The sequence below is a fragment of the Myripristis murdjan genome, chromosome 14 (genome assembly GCF_902150065.1).
Source record: "Myripristis murdjan chromosome 14, fMyrMur1.1, whole genome shotgun sequence".
Taxonomy (NCBI): Eukaryota; Metazoa; Chordata; class Actinopteri; order Holocentriformes; family Holocentridae; genus Myripristis; species Myripristis murdjan.
The window spans coordinates 8,631,581-8,648,488 of NC_043993.1; the positions used below are offsets into that span (position 1 = coordinate 8,631,581).

The window sequence follows — 16,908 nt, forward strand, 5'->3', positions numbered from 1 at the left end:
GCATATTTGTAAGCATTGATGCACTTTTGCATATTATATTTAGGCACCGTATCATAGAAGGCATGGGCGTACATACACATACTGCTGTTCTAGGCTTGAATATGTAATTGTAAAAGTGACACAAGCTTTGATTAAGATATGGCACAAAAAAATTGAACAAAAGCAAAAAAAAAAAAAAAAAAGTTTACCTAAGGTCTGATGAAATATCTGGATATAAACAAAAACAAGTAAACAGAAAACCCAACAAAACAATGTTATTGCTGGTTCAGTTTAGCTAGAATACATATATAAAAATGAAATGTAACAAAAATGTATCAATTAAAAAAGGGTACCTATAAATAAAAAAGGCAAATTAAATACAAAACATTAATCTTTGTTTTTGTTTGTTTGTTTTGTTTTTTGTTTTTTTGTTGTTGTTTTTTTTTTTTTGTTTTGTTTTGTTTTTGTTTTTATTATCCTTATTTTATATATTTCAAAAAGGGCCATAGATTAGAGAAGACATTCAGAACCTAAGGTTTCTTGTTCAGGTAATTCGAAGGGATCCAGCTCTCGATTTCTTCTGCTACATTTTTACAGAACCACCAGCCACTGCTGTTCTTTTCCAGCACCTCGAACACTGTACCCATCTTGAAGCCGGATGTTTGTTCGTCACCTTCAAAGTCCGCCACAGCTAGGTATAACTCATCTTTACTGGGACTCCTTGAGTAAAGGTGGAAGCTTGTCTTTAGGAGGGCCCGGCTTCTCACTCTTCACCTGGGGCTTGGGAGGAACTGGGGCTTTGTTAACCTTGGGCTCCTCTTTATCTTTAGGAGGGGGCTGAGCAAATGCTTTAGGTTTTGGGGGAGGAGGTCTGCTGAGTTGGGGCGGACCAGGCTTGGTGTTGTCCTGGGCTTCTTTTAGAGCAGATGGGGGTTTGGTCTCAGTCGGGCTGGATGGTTCAGTCTTCTTAGGAGGAGGGGGTCTCCTTGGAGCCATGGCAGGTGGTCTCTGGGGAGCCTCTTTGTGTGGAGGCACTGCAGGTTTTGGAGTGGGTGATGAGCTCTCTTGGCTATGACCATTAAGTTGTTTTTGAGGGAACTTCGGCTCATCAGAGGGCTTGCCATTGTTGAGAGGAGGGATACTGATGGGGGGAGAGCTAGGAGGTGAGCTGGTGTGGGGACTGTTCGGTGCTGCTGACGTATCATTCTGATGGTTCACTTCGGCTGACCCAAGATCTGCAGGTTTTGAAGGTCTCAGTTTGCTCCTCAGGTTGGTGATATCCAGCTTGTTCTCTGCTGGCGGATCTGGTTTGGCAGCTGGAACAGGTTTGGGACGGATCACTGGTTTGGGCTTCATAAACATTGCTGGGCCACTTGCCTCTGGTTTCTCCTCTTGTGGGTCAGATTTAGGTTTTGGTGGCTGTTTAGGTACAGGTTTCAGATTAAACTTTTTCACCTCTTTGGCAGAGACCTTGTGGCCACACTCAAGCCCCATCTCATTCCTAAGGTGAAGGGCCTTGCTCTTATCCTCTTTCTTTGGCTCAGGTGGCTTATCTGGTTTGAAGGGAGATGCTTTTGGGGTTACAAGGGGCATAATGACTCCAGGGGCTGGTGGTTTTGGGGGCAAAGGTTTGGAAAGATCAGACTTGGGTTTTTCTGCTGCATCCAATTCAAAGCTCTTATTAATGGACTCCCTACGAGGTGGCAGAGCTGGTTTATCCTCCACTGGAGGGGCAGCTGGAGCTGGAGGTAATGGCCCAGAGAAGGCAGAGGGCACTTTGCCGCCACCAGATTTCCAGTCTCTCAGTTTGGGCCGGGTGCAGGACTCAGAACTTACACCTGGCTCATCTGGTAAAGGCTTAGACCAGCTGTCGTCTGGGCCTGAGACACCTGAAGAACCACTGCCATCTTCCAGCCTAAGCTTCTCCATCTCATTGGGCAGAGGGGCTAGGAAATTAGGCCGTAGGGCATTACTGGTCTTCTTGTACTTGTCGATAAATGTGGCAGGGGCCCAGCCCTCTTTGTCATCTATCTGGATGTACCACCAACCACTTGCATTTTTTTCAATCACCTTGTAGGCAGAAGAAGAGAAGAAGAGAAATGATCACTTAAGATTTTCTTGGAGTATATGTTTCCTCTTGATGTTTTTTGTGTTGCATTCATTTTGATACACTGCTATGACATGCCCATCTCACCTCTACTTTGACTCCAGCCTGGAAGCTAATACCATCAGGGATGGTGGTCTGGAAGTCTGCTATGGTGTAGAACTCTTCCTCAACCTGAGGAGGGATGGGTGGCTTTGGCAGGTGCACACCACGTGGCTATGGGATGTGACAGAGATACAGAGAGGTGAAGTGAACGATGTGAGTGAAATGGAGAGAAAAGGGGGGTGAAGAATACAAAAAAAAGTAACAGAGGGAAGAAACAGAGGGAAGAAAAAGAACAAGGGAAGGTAGCTGTAGAACACAGAGAATGCGCAGCAGAAAAAAGCAAAGGGTATCGCAGTCCAGACAGAGATTAAAACTAAAGTTCATCTAGGACAGGCTTGGCATCAGTGTTATCTTGTGGAGGGTAAACACTATGTGTCAAATCAATGCAAACCCCATTGCGTCAAATGGAGATTCTTTGAAAGTGGGTGCACTTACAATGGTGAGATCCCTGCGTGGAGGAGGTCTTTGTCTTGATCCTACTTCTGTGGAGGGAAAAGACAAAAGTGAATGACATATTTACTCTTCATCATGTTCAATGATTGCAAAGCAGCAGCACCATCTACAAAACTTGCCCTCTGAGGATTACAGGGTTCCTACACATTTTATTTGTAGGGTTTCATATCCACTTAACATGTGGATTTGGTCTTGGATATGGTGTATGCTAACACTGGTTAAGGAATAAATTGAATGGAAGAGGCTGAATTATGGAATTAAGTTGGTTGGCTATAAGAAAATCATTTTATTGCTCTAAATTAGTCTATTATACAATAACAAATACCATAAATAACAGTTGCAACAAATACCATGTGCAGTAAGAGCGGGTCGAGAACAAAAATGTGCCAATATCTATTTCAGACATTTTGTCCAATTTCAAACAAAAATTCCAGCCCCTGACCTGGAGATTACACAAGAAAGAAATAGAAACAGTGAAATACAGATTGATAGATGCCAATCATCACAAGTTGAGACCTTTGTTTAACACACTTACTACGTTTGTTGTTGTCAGAGAAAGGCGAGAGCTTGCTTTCTTTCTGGCTGTTATCTCGGTTCTCTTTAGCTGCATTGTTCTGCTGGTTTTGTTTGGAGAACCCATCTAGGTCGTTTGCACTGGCATGGACAGCAGCGCCCCCTGACTGTTTCTGGGCCTGGATGTCAGTTTTCTTCAGGTAGGAGGCTGGGGCCCAGCCCTCACGGCCCTGGTACCTGAGGAGGAGAAATATAATAATCAGTTAAAAGAAATTCTATACTGACAAAAGGCACTGCCGCATAGTGACTGTATACTGTAAAAATGTTTTGGAAAAATTGCAAAAAAAAAACACTTAGCCTTAAATATGTAGCCTAGTCAGCAAGTTTTGGCACATTATAGTTGCTTCCCTTCCACAAATTTTTATGGTTTACTTTTTGCCTTTACTGTATAGAACTGCTATCGGTCAATTCATAAATACTATATCAATCAAATTTAAGTCAGCTTTCTACATTTTAATGTCAGATGTTTTTTTTTTTTTTTTTTTTTTTTAACTCACCTGATCTTCCACCAGCCCTCCAGGTTCTTCTGGATCACCTCAACAATCATGCCTCTCTCCAGGTCAATCTCATCCTGGTCCCTGGCTGAGTATGGGTAGATCACCGAATACTTCTCCTCTGCAGGAAAACATTATTTAACATAAGGGGATGACATTCATTTTGCAGATGAGTCACAAACAAGGGAACACAAGTAATCCTGGTGTAAGGTGTAGTTTGGGAGGCAAAGCACAGAGTGGTATAGCTCTCTCCAGTTACAGGGTCTTGCAGCTAAGTAATTTCAATTCATTTCAAGCTAAGAACTTCTAACAAAACACATTAAGTACCCCTGTAGTACTGCCTGTCTCTGTGTATGGTCTCGGACAGGAGAGTTGCGCAATGCAAAAGCATATTGCTTTTACATCCAGGAGCTAATTTAAATCAGACACGGTTTGAGCAGCATCTTGTGGAGTGAGAAGATGTGAGATACACACATGTGCAACACACAAAAAAAACCACACATACATCCTCCACAAATATTCACCACAAACACGACAAACTTAGAACTGTGGTAGAAATGCAGCCATAACTATCAAACTACTGGTTGATTATGTATTAAAACTATGTGAGAAAGATTATATGAACTACTGATTCTATGTGATCTACTAGTGGTCTTCAATTATTTTCATGTTTTTGGTTATTGTTATTATTAATATTTTTATTTTCTGGTTCTAAAATCACAAGTACTCAAATGTATATGTGATGCATGCAACAGAGAAACAAAACCCTCTCTGCATGCAAGGGTTTAATTTACATGCTTGGATCTTGCATGCAACATCCATGGACAAAGACACATACCAATGGACAAATATACATGCATGCATACGCATGCCTACACACACACACACACACACACACACACACACACACACACACTCACACAACACACACACGCACAAATTTAGAATAGGGGAGAAGAAAGGCGTGCGCTCCACCTTGCCCAAAGCCTGTGCTGAATAGATCCCCTAATGTTCTGCGGCGACCCACGTGCCTCGGCAGTGACCAGAATCTCCGAGGCACTGATATCACAGCACAGTGGGTGGGGCAGGAAGTCAGCAAACAGGAAGTGAACAGTACATATGCCCATATATTTATTCTAAGTGTGTTCCAGTACCACAACTGCAAACATTTAGTTAGTTAGTTAGTTAGTTAGATACTTTATTCATCCCGAAGGAAATTCACAATTTCACATTTTCAGTATAAGTGGCCCCAATAAAAGTCAGACTTCTACTCCTGGCAGTCTTGGTGCTCTGCTGTACCCTGTCAGTGACATGGAACCCCTTACAGTTTTCATACATCCTCTAGACAGTTGTGTATTCTGTTTTTCCGTCATAGTGTTGCATCTGTCCCCCATGCTAGAAAAGACTATGGCCTCCCACTGAGGTCTCCTTCCTAGTCTAAACCCCTAAGTCCTCTACTTTCCAGCATGGTACTGCTGATTGAAATAAATAAAATGCAGGCTCTTGATTTTGATGAAGCACAGTATTTCTACCACAGCAGTGAGTTTAACAGAGATTATACTTTGTCATATTAAGTCACAGATTATTGTTTATTGGCAGCTCTGCCGTGAAACCTGCACTGTGGACTGTTCAGACCACAGTAACTACCCTCGAAACTGAGCATTCATTACTGGAGGAACTGTAAGACTGACCACAGATTAGCATTTTTCGACAGCTTGACATTGCGCACACTTAACACCTAACACCCTAAGCTTCTGTATAGATGCTCCCATCCTTTGTATTGGTTAATGTTTCTTCCTTTGTTATTGATGATTTGACTTAAGAGACTTAATAGGTCACTTTTAGACTTGTATGAAGAGACTCAATAAAGTTAATTTTCATTGTGGTGTAGAAAACCCAAACTGCAAAGATACAATATTTTGCCACATGCTTCTATAGTTGCTAACACATTTTGAATTAGACCTATATGCCGCTTGGCTGGCACTTTCTTTCTGATAGGTACAATGCAGCCAAAGGAACTATGCCAAAAAAACCCTGCTACAGCTTGTCAGTGCCAGATGGTGGAGAGAACAAGGATGGCTTAACCACTATCTTTAGCGATAAAAAAAAAAAAACCCTAACCCTAAAAAAAACAAACAAACAACAAAAAAAAAAACATTGTTGACAGAGGGGAACCTTATGTTAAAATAGTCTTGTGCGCATGAAAAATAGTTCATTGAAATTCTCCCTGAAATTTATAGCTAATAGCTGAAATATAGAAAATATAGCTACAATTTTATAAGCACACCTTATTAATACTGATTGCACCCGCTTGGAGGACATTCAAAAAAGATTTCAGCCCACAATTTGTGTTTCTGAGAAATAGATATTAGCTTCCTGTTAGCATTTGTCATCAGATTATCATGCCCATTAATGTAGAATGAAACAATTACTCCTAAACATTGCTCCTACGCCATTATTCCAGGGCTAAGGAATGGTTTGCAATGTACGTTTAATTTTAGAGTAAGGGTTCCAAATCAGTCGTCACAATCCTGAACATTTTGTCAAAGAAATCATGGCCCTAAGCAATAACACCCAGATGCAGAGGGTTGCGTACCTTCTTCCCCTGGCAGGGAGAAGTCATCAGGGTCATCCTGTGCCTCAAGGCAGGTGGCAGGGACCCAGCCCTGGGCATCCTCTGAGCTCACAAACCACCAGCCTGAAAGAGCATGATACAAACACACAGCGCCATAACTACTTTTTTCAGGCGAGATCTTCATTTAAAAAGGACAACACCATTTGATTTGACAGTTCATCTTAATTCATCTTGTTGTCTGTTATCTGTGGCCTGTTCATTTCTGTGAACATGAACGATTCCTTCCCAAAGCCTGTAACTTGTGATGAAAAAACATAGTAAGTAAGTAAGCAAGTAGAAATTATTTATATAGCGCTTTTCACAGAGAGAACTCACAAAGTGCTTTCCAAGTTAAAAATACAAATGCTCAAAGCTAATAAAACAATATACAAATGCGATTCAAAGAAATAAAAATACAATAGACGGCAATAAAACAATATATATATATATATATATATATATATATATATATATATAAAATCAGTATAAAAAGGTGGTGCTAAGAAAATAAAAATGCAATAAAAAATGATAGAAACAATGTACAAAGGCGATACAAGGAAATACAAATACAACAGTGGCGTAATCTTATGGGAAAGCCTGTCTAAATAGATGTGTTTTGAGCCGCTTCTTAAAAATGTTGACAGAGGTCACGAACGACAGTGAACGTGAGACTCAATTTGTGAACTGATTTTACCCTTTATTTACCCAGGACACACTTTTCCAGCAATTTTCAACTTCCTCTTATTCAAAAGAATGTACTACGTTTCGTTAGATCTGCCCATCCGTCAATGTACCAATGTACAAAAACTGGTATTCTAGTTTTCCCTTAAGTTACAAAAATACACATCTGTGAGCTTCCTAGCACACCTCTGCTCTACTACTAGGAGGCATCAGCATTTCCACCATCCCAAAGCATCACAAAAGGAATTTGAACCAGTAACCCTTTGGTCTCAAGCCCAGTTCCTTAATCTTTAGGCAACTGTGAGAGCTATAAAACTATCTTCCAGTTCAGACTTACCTGACTCATTCTTTTCAATCACCTCCACAACCTGACCCACGTGAAGGCTGATCTCAGTGCTCTCCTGTTTCTCGTAGTCTGTAACTGCTACATACTGATCGAGGAGGAGAGGGTCTGCCGAGGTGGAGTCTCCTGTTACGAGAGCAGATCAAAGCAAAAGGACATTTAACTCTTCCTCTTTCTGGTCCTTTCTTGGGCAGGCGAGGAATGAAGTCTCATTTATGTTAGAAAGCCTCCTCTTCTTATCTTCTCTCATTCATTGCAAGCCATTGAGAACAGATGTTAATGTGATGGATGGACATTTCCATGAATCTGGAATTATAACGTTCTGTCTGTATTATACAAGGCTGTGACGTATTTTGCTTTTAAGTTGTAGCAATTCATTAAGCACAAGTAATACAGCCTTGGAAAATTTCAGTTTTTATACACAGTTATTAGCTTTTCCAAATATCCAACTTTAGCCACAGGGCTCTACAAATAGCCAAAGATCTATTTGTAGAGGCACATTAAGCGAATAACTCATTTTTGATGAAATGTCAAACTAATTTCCAAACTGTAATTTGCTGAACAGCTACTGTGTAAAAGCAGATAATGAGAGGAGGCTTATCTAAAGTATGGGGATCCACCCAGGCATGAAGCAGAGACAAAGGTAGCAGGTGTGATTCAAGATAAAGTGGAAGAAAAAGTGAGCTAATTTAGAGAAGTGGAGGGAGACATGAGGAGTGGGAGTGAATTGTAGGTGTTAGGATGTTGGATGGATTAAGGAAAGTTAAAACAGGGTTATGCCAATCATCAACATGGCTGTGACTTCAAAACAAGAACAAACCAACACCAGAAAGACCCACCACCAATGTTAACACCAAAACAGCCTGTACAACCTTCAATAAGCTGAGGACTCACAATCCTAATCAGTGCTAATAACTGATAACTAAAGACCACAACTTAGAGATTTCCAAAAATGGTGGTTCTATCTGTATTTATAGTCACTGACAGCTTATCTACAACACTGAAAGACAAAATTTAGATCAGCTTATCAATTAAACTTAACTGAAAATAAAACTACATAGCACCTTGATATTTAAATGACCTTTATGCCTTTGGTAAACAACAAGAACAGCTGGGGTGAAGGTGGGGACATTGTGGTCCAGCACAGCATGCAGATCACTGAAGGTGCTGATGGATGCATGCCCTCTAACAAGTGAATTCAACACAACAGCAGAGCAGGACTGGGCTGGTGTGGGCAGCAACACTGACTAAACTCGTCATTTCTGCAACTTTTATCATCAGCATGAAAAAACTTGAAAATACGTTGGGCGTTTTAACATTTAATCATCTTACTTAGATCCCTGAGGTGTGTAATTTGCTGTATGGGGCACTAAAAGCAGAGCGGAAGAGTTTGGACAAACACTGGAGCATATCTGAAACTAAAAAAAAAAAAAAAACAAAGCAAAAAAACAAATATTCGTGAAGAATGACACCTAGTGGTAAAAAGCTGGGTGGCTCGTCTTTGGTGGCAGGTGATGTCACCATCTGTTGTACTCTATAAGCTCTGTGGACATCACCTGCCACCAAAGCCACCAGCCACCATACTTTTGACCATCAGATCAGATTTGGGTTTGGGCGAACAGCAGGCTAGGCAAAGGAGCTGCCTAAGCAAGGTTGGTTTGATCATACAGGTGCATCCTGTTGCCAAGGAATCTGGAACTGATCTTTGATTCTGTGCCGCGGTGATTGGAATACTAATTAAGCAATCATTTTTCTGAGGCAGGACCTGTATGCCTCTGAAATAATCTCATTGATTTCATTAAACCTCAATGGACAGAACCAAAGAACCAAAGTGGTTCACTTAGGGCTGAAACTTGAAAACTTGACTGACAAGGACAATAACTTAAATGGCAATGGCTTATTTTTTAAATTTACATATGACCATGGTATGTGTCATTTCAGATAGTCTTAGATGGCTAACTTTTACTAGCGGGATTATGCACTAGGCTTATATTAGTAATATTGCCTTCTTTCCCTTGTCCTCACTCTAACATTACTTAACTGGTTCTTTCCTCCTCCCATTGATGTTTAAGTCAACCAATGACATTCATTCTGGACGGAGCGGCGCTGTGTATTGGAGAAATGCTTATGACTAAAACTCCAATCTGCCGATGATCCAAAACACTGCCTAGATATCCATGATGTATATCTTCCTAATTCATAACTGCATGGTAAAATGCTGACATCATCTTCATTCCTCTCTACTCTATCCCAAAAGTCCACACCTGATTGCACCCAGGAAATCACCCATACTGACTCTGAAGCTCACCAGCTACACTCTACCCCTCCCTGTAGAACTAAGGCAGGCCCCAAGCCTTCAACAGAGCCACATCCCACCTGCCCAGGCCAGGGAGGGAGAGGGGGATCAGGCCACTAGCAACCCGCGGGGTCACACACACAGCATGGTCAAGCATGATAGTCTGTTACTACCTCGCTTTAGGAAAGTAGTCGCTCTCTCCACCAACCCTGATGGAAAGGAAAATGAATGGAGAAGAAAACTGAAAAATAATGTCATGGATGCAACTTAAGAATGTTAGATGAATGGAGAAGACAGAAAAGAATACAATTACAGGAAACAGTGAAACAATGGCAAGACTGTTCCTTTGCCGCCAGTACTTGCAATACTCCACACAAAAGCAAGACAAGAAATAGAAAGAAAATGTAAATGCATACATTTCACAGAATAAAAATAAAAAAATAAAAAAAAACACTCACAGACTTATGTATTTCAGGTTCTTAAGAAAGAGTACTTGGCTGTCACAGCCACTTTATATTCAAGAAGAGATCAGGTTTGCTTAGTATTGTACAGAGCTTTTGATGAGTTGGCTAGTATTTAAATGAGCCAAATGTTATTTTGCAGTGGAGTGTCCCTAGTCCACCACTAGATGGGGCTAATGACACGTACTACAAAAAAATAAAAAAAGACACATTGTACGTTGAGGAGGGTTCAAAATGGAAAAAGCCAGACCTCAGACAAAGTATGATTAAATGTTTTTGTTGTTGTTGTTATTGTTGTTGTTTTAATGGTTTGTTGTAGTCTTCTTGGATGAAATAGTATCTAAAATCCAAAAAAGTGATGCTGTAAAGCTCACTCAAAGGGTTGAAATAAGCAAAAATAGTTCACAACTATTATTTGACCCACCCAGGTCATAGTTTAAGTAAGGGGCTGTCTAGTAGCAGTTTCTGAGTCCTAGTAAAACTACAGGTTAACATACCCAAATAACATACCCAAATGCATTTATCTCCTCCATTTACCGTTGCCCTGAGGTAAAACACAAAATAAAATTTCACAGCATGACAAATGAAATCTTACCCCACATTCATTTCAAATACATAAAGCTCTTTCTTACCTGATTTCTTCTTTCCTATGGGTTCCCTGCAAAAGAGGAAATAATCACATTAACAGGAGATGTCAAATAAACCTGTGAGGCGAAAAGAAATAATCCAGGCCGACAAACACAATTATGACATGTTTTGGCTATATATTGAAGGACAATTGTTTTTTTGTTTTTGTTTTTTTAATTTATCAACCCTTTGTCCTTTTCAGTTTTGTACTTTTGTGTTTGAATTTGGCATGGCACAGTGTGTTCTACCTATTAAGAGCAGAACGCCTACACTGATTGTTATTCTAGGCAGGCATTTAAAATGATTACAGCTAACATTTACCTTCCTCTCTAAGATCTATTCTATTAAAAGTCCCTCTCGCTCACAGAGTCTCTGTCTGATGCAGGCCTGTGTGACTAGGGAGATGCTAGATAGCTGGTCTCTGAAATTGAGACTGATGTTAAATTTGATACAGCATCTGCTGTGTCTGGTTTAGAAATTAGCAGGACAAATAGTCCATCACTCCACAGCAGCAGTCAAGAGCTGATTCAGTGTCCAGATGCCCAAAAAATGATGGCCAATGTGAAGCATTTTGCCTCTTCTTTCTCTCACCTCTTTGTAATCTGAATATATTTATAGCCTCTTCTCTCCTTCTTTTTGTGATCTGATGTCATCCAATTCTGCTTAACTCACTCCTGTCTCTCCTGCGCACTTTACTTAGCAACTGTTCATTTAGGTTCCTTGCATCAACTCGCTCTAAATCACATAAAGCATTGTTCGATTGGCAGAACCGTTAACTGCCATGGTCCAAGTCACAATACATCTTTACATAACCATTAATGCACCATACACACACACATACACACGCACAGAGATACAAAAAGAAAAAATAGCCATACAAACCAAAGCAGAACCAATGATCTGGATTATCAGAGGGAAGTGATGTGTGTGTGTGTGTGTGTGTGAGTGTGTGTGTGTTTGTGTGTCTGTCTTTTCTTGGCTGAGGTGAAATCAGGGTCAAGTAATGCAGCAGACCAAGCCAGTAGCCTGCAGATTCGCTCTAACATAATTATTATAACCAGTTTAGAACATCGGATCAAACAAATCCTCCTACTCGTGTCATGTGAGCGCCCATGTTATTGTAGGCCTGATTACAAAAAAACAATCTGTAGGGCCAACTTCAATTTTCAACTTTCATGGGAAGAAAAGACTCAAATAACTCTAGTTGAGTCACAAGGTTGCCTGAGAGATGCTCAACAGGAATACCGGCTTCAGTCTGGACTGTTTAATAAAAGAGGCAAGATGTGGTGACGTCTACCTAAGCTCCCACTGTAGGAGAGGAGCGGGATGGAGCCATTCGGAGCTCCACTTCTCAGGGGCCTATTAAACTAAAAGCCAGCTGGTTTCTAAACTTGGAGCCAGCCAATGCCATAGACAGGTGCCAAACCACAGAGGTCTCACAGAATAATGATTTGAGTGAGTAATCAATCTCTCTTCTCATAATCTTCTCTCTCTGTCTCTCTGTTCCAGTACACTCCTCCCACCGCTCCTCTACCCAGTCCTTCCTCCACTCCTCTCCTCTTTGTAGAAGGGCTCTTTTTTTTCTTTCCACCTTAAAGGCTGTTTTTTTTTTTTTTTTTTTTTTTTTTCAACCCGGGCCAAATGAAACCATTTATGGTTGTAAATAGCACAACCTCGGCACTAGCTTTGGTGACAAGAAACTTACCACTGTGCTGCAGCTTCTTGCTCAGCTTCAACACAGTCCAACAGGAAATCATTTTCAGCCAAAAGAATGTCCTTTTTTGAAAACACAAAACTCGCTGCAAAGTTGATTGTTGTATTTATTTAGAACAAGTTTTGCACAACGGCTGCTCATTACTATGTAGTTATTACTACAAAAACTGTGTTACATTGTAAACTCCTGCTGCACCCCACAGAGAGCAGTTTGCAAAACTGTAGGCAGCATAACTAAGCTGACCGAAATGGTAAATAAACCCTGTTAGAAAACAGTGTGCAGCCATTTTTGGTGGATGGTTTCAAAAACATATTTGTGAGTTTGCTGTTGTTGAGAAAGGTTATGATTTATAATGGTTTTTGAGAGGCAGAAAAGTACTCTATTGGACTGTGTTGAAGGCTGGCAAAAAGCAGGAAAGTGGTAAGTTTCTCTTTGCTGAGTCTTCCAGTGAGGTTGTGCTATTATAAATGATGGGAATCAACACTGTTATACAGCCTGGGTTGAAAAGTACCAAACCCACCCTTTAACGCCTTTCCTCTTCACCCTCTCCTTCTCAGCCTGTTCCTTTATAGTCTCATCTCCTTTCCATCTCTCTCTTTTCCTCTCCCTCTATCATATACTCACCACTTTCTACAAACTCTACTCCCTTTCCTTTCCTCTCTTCACCATTCTTCCCCAGACATCTCTAGCTATCTAACCTTCCCCCCGTCTCCTCTTTTTTTTTCCTCTCCCCCTCCTGCTCAACCCTTTACTTCCTTTTTCCTCTCAGGACTCATTTTCCTTTCCCATCCAGCTTCTCCTCTATCCTCCCCTCTCTACTCCTCTCATCTCCTCTTACCTAGGCAAGGGGGGCAGGCTGAGATGTACCTTTCTGTGCAGCAGATATTTAGAAAAATCCTCCACAGTGGCCAGTGTGTCTGTAGTCCAGCCCTGCTGTCAGTCAGACACCCAACTGGCTGCATTAGCAGAGAACTGTAATCCAATTTCAATAAAGACAAACCAAGGTCTTTTCTATATTCATCTGCCTCCAGTAAATGGTCCCTCTCTTTCCTCCCTCTCCCACCACATGCTTGGGGTTTTGTATGAGGACTACGAAGGTATGTGTCCTTGGCAACCATCTCTGTGGGAGGACAGAAGACTAAGTGTGTCTGTGTGTTTGTGTGTGTGTGTGTCTAAGTGAAAGAGAGGGGAGAGAGAAAGACTTAGCAGTCAGCGACCATTCACAGAGAGCTTCCAGACATACTGTGCATCTGTCATCAGACAATGAGGCACTGGGTGACCATTTTGGAGGTTTGGCCAGCCACTCATGACTGCAATCATAACACTGGCAAACAACCACTGAGGAATGAAAACTATCTCAATATAGCGAGTACACAAGTTCATTGCACATCCACTTAATTTGTGCATACTGAGTGGATGTGCAATCAGCGTTGTGCCAGGAGCACCGTGCATTGTGTTACAATTCAATAACCAACACAACACAGGAAGACGTCCAGAAAGATTTAGTCTGATCTTTCATGGGTGCTCTGACATCAGTCATAGGAACTGTTCAAATAAGAAGCCGCTCCACAAATGCGCCAAACGACGATGGCTATTCAATCCTTTCCCAACACTCAAGTAGAACATGTGTTTTCACGTTCATAAACACACACAAAACGGCAGCAATTTCATTTTCATGAGGACAGGCACAGCTTGTTAGAGCTGTGCCATGTAAACTATCAGGATGAGTGAAGCACCTGCTGCGGGACACATTAACACATTGCTGATTACACTACCACCAGCCCCATCGTAGCCAGTTGTGTAAACTACCTAGCTGCAGGCAACACTGCACTACACTAAAATAAGTGATTTTTAATCCATCCACATTTGTAGTTATAGACAAGGCATATTACGGTGGCCTGTAGTGGGTGCCTGTCACATTTTCAATCCCCGTAAAAGCTATGTGACCTGTTTAAATGTCCTTGAGCAAGACACTGAATCCCTCACTGCTCACTTCTGATAAGAGCTTTAGCTTAATGCCACAGTGACTTTACATTGAGGACTGTGAATTTAATGCTTGTGTTGCTTTCAATAAGATGAGTTAATAGTGGCAAGTATTGTGCTTAATAGTAACACAGTGGGTGCTGTTCTCCAGTAGACATTAAAAAAAAAATAGTATCTTTTTCAAGAGAGGGTGACACATATACACTATATCAGCAAATGGTTCAACGTGAAAAAAAAAAAAAACTGTTTTGGAAATATGAAGCTGTACTCAAATGCACTATGAATTGGAACTGGCTCAGGGGTGTTACTGAGTCAACAAGTTGCGCTGGATGCTGTGATAAGTATAAACCCCTCATTGATCGTGGTTATAAGCTGACTGAGAAAAAAAATGCCATGAATACACAAATTCACACCAGGGAGATGCCCAATAAAACCACAGTCTTGCACTGTTTGCCACTGAAAAGTCTCATAGGAAGTGTTGTGTTCAAAGGCACTAAACCACTAGCAATTAAGAAGGTGGAGGATGTCAGGGCATGTTAACATGGATAAAGATACTTTTCAAAAACACAACTATATTTCTCAGTTTTCTGAAACAGAAAGATAACATTCCACACAGATGTGTTTTTGAAAATGTCTCTCTACACGCAATGCAATAATTACACAAAATAGTTGAGGAGGAGGAGGAGCCCAAAATGGAAAGAAACACCAAAAACACAGTCAACATGTGGAGGTGGCCTTAGTCACTCAGTTCAAACACTCTGATTTTCCCGCCTAACCCAACAACTCCTGCCAAAAAAATTCCCTAGTCACAAGCTCTCTTCCACAGCCACTAAGTTTCTGCTCCCTTCGCATGCTCTCACGGCATATATCACAGGACTTATCAACTCAATTTCCTGTCGAGTGAAGCAATTTCTCAACGCTCTGTGCCACACATTAGTACGTGATGACAGAGAGGTTAAAATCAGTGCCATAGCTGACAGCTGGTGGTGTCAAAAACCTCCCCAGGGTCATGGTCTGAACCCGACGTTATGGTCTCTATGAAACCAGCCACCCGAAACCTCCACCGCCCTAACGGTGCTGGTAACCTTAATAACAACACATTTGTAACCAATGCTTGTGTGAATGTTAGTGCACACCTCTGTGTGTGTTGGGGGGGGGGGGGGGGCGGCGGTCATAGCCCCTTTATGACTTGGTTTTGGCACGTAGTAACTGTCAACACTGGATATGACACTAATGTGTTGAGTGAGATTTACAAGAGACGACCGAGCAGACCTACAATTCTTCAGAGGAAAACGCAGCCTCAGTAGTCTGGAGGCAGGTGACTGAACTGAGCTGCTGCTACACGCTAAAGCGCAAACTCAGGGTTTAAAGGGCTTGTTAAATGTGTTTCTGTAAGTTGGCCCTGGAGGCAGTAGAGCAAGAGTATGACATCATACCCATTAGAGAGTGTGATGTCTGTAACGCTGATTACTGGCAGGCCGGGGTTAAACGCCGCCGGGACATGACGGGACATGACATGACACTGGTCAGGGGAAGAATGACCCTGAGGGTAACGAGTGTGAACCTGGAGAAGATGAGCATGTGCAATGTACATGGAGTGTGGTGGAGGAGTGGCTTAGCAAGAATCCTGTTTATGCACTGATGTCCTGACTCTTCTGTATTCATATAGTGTTTACTTACTCCTTGGGTGGGTTGAGGTCTTCAGGTCTAGTTTCAAAAAACACTCGGACCTCCTCGCACTGGGAGATGTAGACTGGCAGCTGGATGAGGGCCTGCAGGCACAAAAGACAGCAGAGAATTTTGTTTTTTAGACATTAGGAGCACTTTCAGACACAAGGATTTTTAAGACCCCATCCGTCAATCCTCCCACACAGAAATTAATGCTGTTATTGTATATATAAAGGCAAGGAGCAAATGATTATTACAGATTTTTAGACATTAAATGACTTTCAAACAAAATAATCCACCAGTGTCCGCCTACAGTCTTTTTGCACAGGGACAGAAGTTGCTAGTGTTGTTGTTAGTATTGATATATATATTTTTATTATTTAATGGCACAAAACATTCAAATTTTGACTTAAATTCACAGTTGTTATTTCCATACCAATTGCTGTTGTGACTGTTAAAGTTGAATGTCAAATGATTTCAAAAGAAAATGCACATCAACAAGTGAGTCAAAAGTAATAAAGCTGTCTTCCCCTTTTGAAATATTGCTGTTATGCCATCTGGTTCTGTACTCTTTCCTGGCCCTGTGCTGAGTCACGAGCCTCTTGTTTACCTTCCACCCTCATCTCATGCCTCTGCTAAGCACAGGTTGAAAAAGAGAGAGACAAGGTCTGACAGCGTTGCTACAGATGAAAGACAAACAACCAGTCAGTTCTCCCTTTATGGCTCTGATCTCTTTCTCTCATACCTATGATCAGCCATGATATCACATTGTCTCCCTATTTCCCTTTTGTTTCACCACTTGTGTCTTTTTCT

At 41.3% G+C, this 16,908-nt stretch overlaps 1 protein-coding gene across 1 annotated transcript in view; it reads right to left on the reverse strand.

The window, feature by feature from the left end:
- Window positions 1-442: 442 nt before the first annotated feature.
- Window positions 443-16,908, reverse strand: part of sh3pxd2b (SH3 and PX domains 2B) — a 47,371-nt gene continuing 30,905 nt past the window's right edge. Inside the window, 11 exon segments of the mRNA XM_030068341.1 lie at window positions 443-695; window positions 697-2,049; window positions 2,174-2,299; window positions 2,624-2,670; window positions 3,177-3,391; window positions 3,712-3,829; window positions 6,305-6,406; window positions 7,341-7,472; window positions 9,816-9,851; window positions 10,736-10,761; window positions 16,108-16,199. Coding sequence (XP_029924201.1) covers window positions 510-695; window positions 697-2,049; window positions 2,174-2,299; window positions 2,624-2,670; window positions 3,177-3,391; window positions 3,712-3,829; window positions 6,305-6,406; window positions 7,341-7,472; window positions 9,816-9,851; window positions 10,736-10,761; window positions 16,108-16,199 — 2,433 coding nt within the window. The 3' untranslated portion in view covers window positions 443-509.